Source organism: Protobothrops mucrosquamatus, unplaced genomic scaffold (genome assembly GCF_001527695.2).
Source record: "Protobothrops mucrosquamatus isolate PMUCROS unplaced genomic scaffold, P.Mucros_1.0 scaffold659, whole genome shotgun sequence".
Lineage (NCBI taxonomy): Eukaryota > Metazoa > Chordata > Lepidosauria > Squamata > Viperidae > Protobothrops > Protobothrops mucrosquamatus.
The window spans coordinates 1,130,153-1,140,028 of NW_015386948.1; the positions used below are offsets into that span (position 1 = coordinate 1,130,153).

A 9,876-nucleotide genomic window follows, 5' to 3' on the forward strand; every position below is an offset into this window, starting at 1 on the left:
CCAGAGCCAAACAAAACAAAAACCTGTTCTATCCTGAAAGCTTGGGGCTAACATCAGAATAATAATAATAATAATAATAATAATAATAATAATAATAATAATAATAATAATAATAATAATAAAAAAACAAGAATACTTGTTTAACTCCTCACTCCTTTTCCACGCCAGCGAGACTTAATTATTCCTTAATCTAGACCATCATTTCTCAATCTTAGCAATTTATCTGGATATTTTGATTCCTGAGCATTCTGTGCATTCTTCTTGCTGATCCAGACCCAGTTTTGGCACCATGCTGACTTTGAGCAAGGAGCTGTCATCAGTGTTCATCCACAAATGCAAGGGTAGGCAACCTTGGCTCTTTTATGATTCGTGGACTTCAACTCCCAGAATTCCTGAGCCAGCATAGCTCAGCTTGGAAACCTCTCCCTTTCCCCTCAGCATGGCTGGCTCAGGAAGTCTGGGAGTTGAAGTCCACAAGCCATAAAAGAGCCAAGGTTGCCTACCTCTGGCCTAAGCCTAGGCCGCTTTATGACTCGTGGACTTCAACTCCCAGAATTCCTGAGCCAGCATGGGGGAACTATGGCCCCCTCATGACTGGTGGACTTCAACTCCCAGAATTCCTGAGCCAGCGTGAGGGAACTATGGCCCCCTCATGACTTGTGGACTTCAACTCCCAGAATTCCTGAGCCAGCATGGCTCACCTTGGAAACCTCCCTTTCCCCTCAGCGTGGCTGGCTCAGGAATTCTGGGAGTTGAAGTCCACCAGTCATAAAAGAGCCAAGGTTGCCTATCCCTGCACTGGTGCATAGCTTTTTTAAAAAAGGGTATTTGCATGTATACGGTTTATATTTTCAAGCAGGGATGTCCAACCTCTGCAACTTTTAAGACCTGTGGACTTCAACTCCCAGAATTCCCCAGCCAGCCATGCTCTGTCCACAGGTCTTAAAAGTTGCCAAGGTTGGACACACCCGACTTAAACAGAGGTCTTGTGGGAAACCTACAGACAACTCAGGGCTCTCTGGCGCCAGTTGGAAGCGCATGGGACCAAATAGGATATCTCCATTAAGATTCTCCCATCAGTCTTAAGGGCTATTAAGTGCCTAAGCCAAGACCACAGCCTGAGAGCACGAATATTCCCAAACCATCTCAACCGCGGTTTGACTGCAGCATTTGGGGCGAGGTGTCACACCAGCCCTTTGCTAGCTGCTTGTTTCTTGCAACTGCTATTCCCAGATACACAGGCCCTGAACCCTTCTCGTTTGAAATGGTCTCTGAAGGGCAGCCACGTCCCACGAGAGAAGGCCTACCTGAAGGAAGGAGCAGGGTGTTCCCGTGGTTACATCAAGAGTCACTTGGCCAAGAACAAGTTGCACTTTCCCCGATTTGCGGATCAGCAACTTCCCCACCTGCCCTTCTGAGAGGTTCCCCAGGGTGCAGGTATTCTCTGCTTCCTTGGCCTCCTGGAATAGCAGAAGTGGACAAGTTTAGGAGCTGAGGAAGAAGTCGAGATTAGAGCATTCGGAAACTCGCTCTGAGCTCTCCCTTAAAATGTAATTACAATCCTATTTTCTGTGCCCGGACAAGACGAGCTGAATGCCAAGAGAGTCCTATAGAAGCAAAACAGGAAAATTCATTTTTGGGGGGGGGGGGAAGCTTCCTTAGCTTCCACTAATTATAGGATAATTATGCTGATAAAAACCCAACTCCGGGGAAATCCTTTAGGTTCTAGCATTGCCATCCCATCTCAAAATATACATTTGTAACCAACGGCTAGGCCAGGGGTAGGCAACCTTGGCTCTTTTACCACTCGTGGACTTCAACTCCCAGAATTCCTGAGCCAGCCATGCTGAGGGGAAAGGGAGAGGTTTCTAAGCTGAGCCGTGCTGGCTCAGGAATTCTGGGAGTTGAAGTCCACGAGTCATGAAGGGGCCAAAGTTTCCCTCATGCTGGCTCAGGAATTCTGGGAGTTGAAGTCCACGAGTCATGAAGGGGCCAAAGTTTCCCTCATGCTGGCTCAGGAATTCTGGGAGTTGAAGTCCACAAGTCATGAAGGGGCCATAGTTCCCTCATGCTGGCTGAGGAATTCTGGGAGTTGAAGTCCACCCATCTCCGAGTGGCCAAGGTTGAGAAATACAGGCCTAAACCAGGGGTAGGGAACCTTGGCCCCTTCATGACTCATGGACGTCAACTCCCAGAATTCCTGAGCCAGCATGAGGGAAACTTTGGCCCCTTCATGACTCGTGGACTTCAACTCCCAGAATTCCTGAGCCAGCATGGCTCAGCTTGGAAACCTCTCCCTTTCCCCTCAGCGTGGCTGGCTCAGGAATTCTGGGAGTTGAAGTCCACGAGTCATAAAAGAGCCAAGATTGCCTACCCCTGGGCTAGATCATGGTTGTTTCTCTGCAGAAATGCCAACATTCTGCCTTCCCTCAGACCGACTTCCAGGTCTCCGTTTGCAGCCACAAAGGCCACACGCATCGCAGTAGCATCTGCAGATTCCTGCCGTTTGATTCAGCAGGAGCCGCACCTGGGTCTTCTCCTGTTTTATCACCATCATCTGCCCATCCTCGTTCTGCACTTCTGTTTTCAGCGGCTTAGTGTCCTGTGTGGGCGGCTGTCCCGGGAGCGTGTCTGGCAGCTGCAGGAATAGCAAATCTTCCTCCTTGGAGAGGCTCAACCTGGGCAGCAGTTCCGCAAGAGAGACATCGTGAGGGAAGGGAGGAGGGGTTTTTGTGGGTGCTGGAGCCTGGGCACGTGGCGTCTCCTCTTCATCATGGGGTTCTTCTTTCACTGACAGAGAGAGAGAGAGAGAGAGAGAGAGAGAGACAGAGACAGAGAGAGACACAGAGAGAGACACAGAGAGAGAAAGAGAAAGATGCAATAATAATAATAATAATAATTTTTATTTGTGGTCACAGACCAAAATGCAAGTGCAACAAAAGAAAACACAAGAAAATATAATCACAAACAATTAAACACCAGAAGCCTTGGCTAAAGGAAATTACAACGTTCTCCTCTAATAGTTACAGCTCTTAAAAGAAATTTAGAAACCTGAGAAGTAATATAGGAGGAGCCATCCCCTAAACAATATAAAACCAAATTACTAACATTAGAACCAGAGGGATCAATTCCAAGGAGAGACAGTAATTTAATTCTGCCTGTGTTATACATAGGGCAGTATGGGAGAGAGAAAGAGACAGAGAGAGAGAGAGACAGAGAGGATCACTAGAGCTGTCACACAGTCCTAAAGCTACACTGCCAGCTCAGTGCATTGCAAGCTCCAGCCAACTGAGATTTGAAAAATGGAGCATCAATGCTTATGCTTTGTGCCAGGACTCTCCTTCCTTTATATACAAGTACAGGTGGTCCTCAACTTGCGATCACAACTGAGAGCAAAGTGAGAATTTGGTAAGTGAGTTTTGCCCTATTTTACGACTTTTCCTGTTAAGTGAATCACTGCAGTTGTCAAATTAGTAACATGCTTGTTAAGCGAACCTGGTATCCCCCACTGGCCTTGCCAGAAGGTTGCAAAAGGGGATCCCGTGACCCCCGGGACACTGCAACCGTCATCAATATGAGTCAGTCTGAATTTTGATCACGTGACCCTGGGGACGCTGTAACGGTCGTGCCGTAAGTCAACAGTCATAAGTGACTTTTTCCAGTGCCTTTGTAACTTCGGTCACTAAGTGAACTGTTGTTAAGTTGAGGACTACCTGTACGTACGTAAAGATCATTTTTATAGCAAGCCGTGAGAAGACGTTAAGAGCTCGCGAGATGGACTAGGGCAGAAGTGGAAGATTGTGCTTTCGATGAATTGCGTCACAAGTAGACAAGTAGGCAAAGGACAGCATGACTGTCCTTTGGCACAGCAGCTGCAACATGGCTGCTCTTTGCCTTGAGCAATCAGAGCTGGTTCAGCATCCCATTTTCTACAGCAGCCACAGGGCTGCTTCTGGAGACCCGGACACCAAATGACTACAGCCGTATCTCCCGGTCTGTCCCCTTCGTAACTCCCCACCATCACACGTGCCCCAACTCTTCTCTTCTTGCAGGAAATGACAATACATACAATGCCAGGGCTGCAAAATGCCCACTTTATCTGCTGACTCATCTGCTCCAAGTCAGCGTGAGCCGCCTACCTTTCACCGAAGATACATCTGTTTCCAGCTCCTCCTCCTCTTTATGGCCGGCGTTCAATAGCTTGCTCTCCTCTTGATCATCCCCTTCTTCCTTGAAAAGCCAACCAGAATGTGCCAGGGGCAGCTGAACTGGCTTGTTTCGAATGTCATTTTTCAAGCCTGGGTCATCCAGGAACTGGGACCAAAGAACGAAAGAGAAAACGGCCGGTTAAAGAAGAGGACCGTTCCTGGAGACTATTTCACACGCTATCCCAGGAGTCTGTTTTTGGGACAACAATGATCTGGGGGGTTTTCTAATCTTTCTTAGTCTTTTTTTTTTTTAATGTCAAGCTGGCCGGTTGTCTGGAATCTCTCAGCCTCTAAACTGAATGAACAAGCCAACCAACCAATAAAGGCGGCCGAGGTAGTTTGGGATCCAGTATCAGGTGAGAATGTATTCTTGCTTTGGGGAGAGAATAGATGTTACGGTTTGTAAAACCTCTCACTGTAAATGCAAAACGACGTTCTGAGCTTTGGACGGCTTGGTTTGAAACGCTTTGCCCAAAAGTTCAAACCGGGTTTATTTTACAATCAAGAGTGAAACCCTTCATGAAATGTTGTGCTCAAACTGTTTGGAGACGGAACATTTTGCACCTTTTTACTTCAAGCCCTTACAGGTAAATTTGTTGGGGGAATATTATGTGTTATGTCAACAAAGAAAGTGCATTTGGTTATCTTGTATTCAGAGTTTAGACCAGGGGTAGGGAACCTTGGCTCTTTTATGACTCGTGGACTTCAACTCCCAGAATTCCTGAGCCAGCATGAGGGAAACTTTGGCCCCTTCATGACTGGTGGACTTCAACTCCCAGAATTCCTAAGCCAGCCATGCTGAGGGGAAAGGGAGAGGTTTCCAAACTGAGCCATGCTGGCTCAGGAATTCTGGGAGTTGAAGTCCACCAGTCATGAAGGGGCCAAAGTTTCCCTCATGCTGGCTCAGGAATTCTGGGAGTTGAAGTTTACGAGTCATAAAAGAGCCAAGGTTGCCTACCCCTGGTCTAGACTGTATTTCATCAACCATTGGCAACATATCAATGTGCAGAGAAATTTTTCCATAGGTACAAGCTTCCTAAACCTGTCCTTCATTCCTACAGCAGAGATCACAAAGGGATACAGAAACAAAATGAAAAAAAAAATGAACACAAAAAAAAGTCATTTTGTGTTAAAATCGTATCAGATTACAATGAATTGAAACATTCCTATTTTAAGGAACATGTTCAATATATACATATACCCTCAACTCCACTTAGCAACAGTGCCCACCAATGCTTTAGAACAGGGATCCCCAACCCCCAGTCCATGGACCCGCACCAGTCCGCGGCCTGCGAGGAATCGATCTGTGCAAGCAAGCAAAGCCCCATCCCTGCACGTGTGGGATATAGGCAACATGTGAAACCATGCCACCCACCCCCCAGCCGTGGAAAAACCGCTCTCTGCGAAACTGGTACACGGCGCCCAAAAGGTTGGGGGCTACTGCCTTAGAGGCTGAGTCCTATGATGATAAAGTTCATATTATTTGGGCAGTTTATGGATGGTTTTTTCCCAAATGTGGCCATTCTCAAACTCACATCATCTTTCTCCAACATGCGCAAAATCTTCTTAGTCTCTTCATCTGTCTCCCTCTTCTCTTTCTTGATGTTGATGATGTGGGATGGGCCAAAATCAGACATATCCACCGACTTATCCCAGGTACCTGCGCAGAAGGCAAGAACAACAGCACTGCCAAGTTGCACATCTCACAATGCAACTTTATGGTGGCCAGCTGAGAAGAGCCTGGGACGGTCAAGTCACCCACACCAGACATTTCATTGAGAGTTAGGTCAAAAAAGCTTTACTAGAATCACCAGTGGACCCATCCAGGTTTATGCAAACAAGGAAAGAGAAGATGAGTCAGGGAGAAGGAATAAGGGAAAAAAGAGGATTCTGGAGAAAGGTGTGATTAATTGATGATCAATGGAATAGTTCTGTGTTCATGCAACATGCTGGAGACAGATTAACAGTTTTCCAAGATGTCTTGTTTGACCAAGAGTTTTTGGGCAAGGGAGCATCACTTGTTCACCCAAGGACGAATTAAGTACTGAGCCTATCCTAGCTTCCTGTCACCTTCTGGTAGCTTTTACAAACAAACAAACAAAAAATGGGAATCCAGTCTGTAGGTGCCAGAGTTGATGTCACAGAGAATCTTGTCCACTTCCTCCCAAATAGCCCCCCACTGAACACTGCCATCTCTGATGGACTTGTTCAACCAGCTTTGATGCTGAGGATTTCTACACCAACCCTCAAGATGCACTATCACAGCTTACTTAAAAGCTTTCCATCAGATTCAGCACATTCCAATTTTACTAATTTATCCCATCCTATTTCACAAGTCTACCTTGATTCACCCTGCGTACTGTAATGCCTGATGCTGGTGGGATGGGAACCCGCCGGCTAAGAGTCTTAAGGAAAGCTTTATCAGTTCACAGTGACAATTAAAAAGCCAAAAGAGTAGCCGTTGGACTGCCCCAACTTAAATCATTCCCAAACCTTTCTTCCTCATCATTTCTGCTGGGCCTTGCTCAAAGATGGAGTGAGACTGAATAACTTCTGGCCTCCCTCTGCCTCGTCCATGGCTTTCCCTCTGCCGATCTCGATCCCGGTCTTTCTTCTCTTTTGTGACAGAAAGGTCCTCTTTGGGCCTAAACAGAAAAAAAAAACCCAGAAAATATGTAATCAATTGCTCAACGAGAGCTAGAGACCTCTGTCTTTAGGATTTAAAAGGTTCCAAAATATTCAGAAGTTTCCTAAGGCCCTTTACATCTCTAGCTTTATAAGGACTGACCCTCTTTCAGACATGCTAAAAGAGCAAATGACAGAGTTGGGAATGGATAGATAGCTGATAGTTGCAGTTAAGTACCTGGCAGTTGACAGGGGGGAAAAGGAAAGGAAAAGAACTATATAAATGAAAGTATCTATAGAGATTCTCAACCTTCCAAATCACGGTTGTCCCAAAGGTGGTTTTTTTTCCCCCAAAAGGCAACTGGATTTTCCTGGTGTTTTCTTTGAAAACATTTCGCTTCTCATCCGAGATTCTTCAATTCTAAACTGAAGAAGCTTCTTGGATGAGAAACGAAACATTTTCAAAGAAAACACCAATGAAGTCTAGTTGTGTTTTGGAAAAAAAAAAGCTTTGGGATATATAAATGAAAAGAACAACAAAACGGATTTTTGTGAAAAAAGACACAAGGCATTCTAAAGGCCTATATGTCTTTCCACAAAATCAACATTTTAATTGTTTATTAACAAGTGGTTACCTGGGCAAATGAGAAACACACGATAATAACCACCCCTGCCAACCACGTATGTTATTCAAAGAGAGCTGATAAAACAGCAGATAAGCACAGTACGAGAACTATATTTTGGTAAGGATAGGGGTAGTATGATTTTAAATGATACTAATTTCTTCCCAAATAATACCTTAGGAAATGTTGACTAAATAAGCCAAGCAACACCTTAGTGCAAAATTATAGGTTGAACAAATAGCGTCAAAATATAGCAACTCAGGAGGTAGATTCATTGGATAACTTCGGGTTAAGGCTGAAACAGATCCTCTTAGTTCTTTATTGACCATTAAGCATTCCTTCATATTAATACACTCCATAAAAACAGCATTGAAAGGGAACTTACTCTTCTTTGATTTTCCTGCTAATAATGTTAGGGGCAAAGGTTTTCTATAAAAAAAAACAACAGGAGACAAGAGAACAAATATAGATTAGGCACAATGTTTTGTTTACGACATTCCTCAGAGTACACAGTGTGCTAAAATTGAAACTCCAATCTTTATTTGATTTGATTTATATAACTACCCGTCTCACATTGACACTATAGTAAGCTATACTATAAAATTAATAAATATAATTGAGATTCTCACATTTCTGTGGGAAGACAATATTTTTTAGCATTCTTCATAGTTGCACCGCTTGGAGAAGATATTTCTTTTAACATGTTTTAATATTTAGGGGCCCCAAATATTTTGCATTCCTTATGACTACAGTATTAAACTCTTGGCTTCAGGTTATGCTTTAAGTTCAATCGAAAATGGACATGTTCTCTTTGTTCTTTCCAAAACAAATACCAACGTCTCAAAATATTTGAATACTAGCATCAGAAGACATCAAGTAAAATTGACCACTACATTTCACAAAAATATGTTTACATATAGAATCAAATATCCTTCACATAAGCAGCCACTTCGCAGTCCTCCAGATAGCTTGCTTATTGCATAACCAATTCAAAGAAGCAAAAGAAACATTTAGAATCCTGAGAATAGCCTGTTTCTATTTTTAAAAAGTTCACTGGCATCGATGCTACCAAACTGAATGAGATCAACGTTTAATGAATTAAAACTCCAAAGTCAGCAGTTTCCCATTTGTCACGATTACTAACATTCCTCATGGTTCTCTGCTCTTCTAGCTCAATAATGACCAAAAGTGTTTTGCCAACTAGAGCAATCTATGAACATGCAGATAAGCATCTGTGCCGCATATTTAGAAATAAAGAGATCCTGATTTTCTTGAAAAGAAGTGGCCTTATCTTGTAATTAAAAGTCAGCATGTTTGGCTTTAATATTCTGGTTTTTCACTGAAAGGAGATTTGGTTGATGAATTGTCTCTCTGAGCTAAATAACTCATCAGCTCTCATTTCACTTGAGGCCTGGAACAAGGAATAGCCACCATCATAAATGCAAGCCAACACCCAAATTTTAACCATGTGATCATGGGGATGCTGCAACAGTCGTTAAGTGTGAAAAAATGGTTTTATCTCACTTTTTTTCAGTGCTGTTGTAACTTTGAATGGTCACTAAACAAATGGTTGTAATCTGTACAATTTCTAAGGAGGCATAGTAAGTCCGTGAATGAGGCAGTCATAACTTATCCTATTGTGCGAATGAGAATAGAGAATAGAATAGAGCTGGAAGGGACCTTGGAGGTCTTCTAGTCCAGCCCCCCGCTCAAGCAGGAGAACCTATACCGTCTCAGAGTGCATGTCTTAGGTCAGTGTCGACTCCTGGCAACTGCTAGTCCCTGTAATTTTCTTGGCAAGGTTTTTCAGAAGGGATTTTGCCCGTGCCTCTTTCCTGAGAGAGGCTGGCCCAAGATTATCCGGGTGGCTTTGTGCCCAAGCAAGACTAGAACTCATGGTCTCCATTTTGTTGGTTGGTGCGTTCACCACCACACCAAACAGACTAACTGCATCCTAGGAATAAAAAATACTGCTGCAAGATGCTTCTTTAGCAAGAGATTCTTGCCTTTTTGACCCCACCAAGGGTAAGATCTCGGGAGCGGATTGAGGGCAGGCGGCCTGCCGAGATTGGCGCAGGAGTCCTTCTCCCTATTAATCCTCGAGCAGCAGGAAGCGTTGGCCGGGCACTCTCGGGATCGCCACTTGACGTTCCTTCGGACATCTTGCAGGACCTGCCAAACAGAAGACGAGTTAGCTGAAAAGACCTTCAAACAAAGATGAAACTTCTCAGTTGCCCCACGGATACGTAGAACGATGGATCTCATTCTCTGCAACACCTTTCTGAGGCGTGGGACCATTGCAGCCCCCACCGGTACCCCATGTGGGTTGGGGATGATGAGATCTGTAGTCTGTGGGGCAGGGCACCGTTCCCACGTTCAGAGCCAAAACCCCACACATTTCCTTCAGACGTCTTCCTTGT

The 9,876-nt window shown here is 44.5% G+C and overlaps 1 protein-coding gene across 1 annotated transcript; it reads right to left on the bottom strand.

Annotated features, from left to right (window-relative positions):
• Nucleotides 1–1,082: 1,082 nt before the first annotated feature.
• Nucleotides 1,083–7,881, bottom strand: LOC107289250 (DNA-directed RNA polymerase III subunit RPC4-like). Its single transcript, XM_029284503.1, has 7 exons — nt 7,842–7,881; nt 6,702–6,853; nt 5,744–5,868; nt 4,140–4,314; nt 2,528–2,790; nt 1,308–1,460; nt 1,083–1,100 (listed from the first exon to the last, which is right to left on the bottom strand). Exons 2-7 carry the CDS (start codon nt 6,715–6,717, stop codon nt 1,083–1,085), a joined length of 750 nt encoding a protein of 249 aa, XP_029140336.1. The 5' UTR covers nt 6,718–6,853; nt 7,842–7,881.
• Nucleotides 7,882–9,876: the final 1,995 nt, after the last annotated feature.

Coding starts and splice junctions, on each gene's coding strand:
- LOC107289250 (XM_029284503.1), bottom strand. Junction 4,315..5,743: donor GCATGTTGGAGAAAGATGAT/GTGAGTTTGAGA, acceptor CTTTGGTCCCAG/TTCCTGGATGACCCAGGCTT. Junction 2,791..4,139: donor AGATGTATCTTCGGTGAAAG/GTAGGCGGCTCA, acceptor TCTCTCTGTCAG/TGAAAGAAGAACCCCATGAT.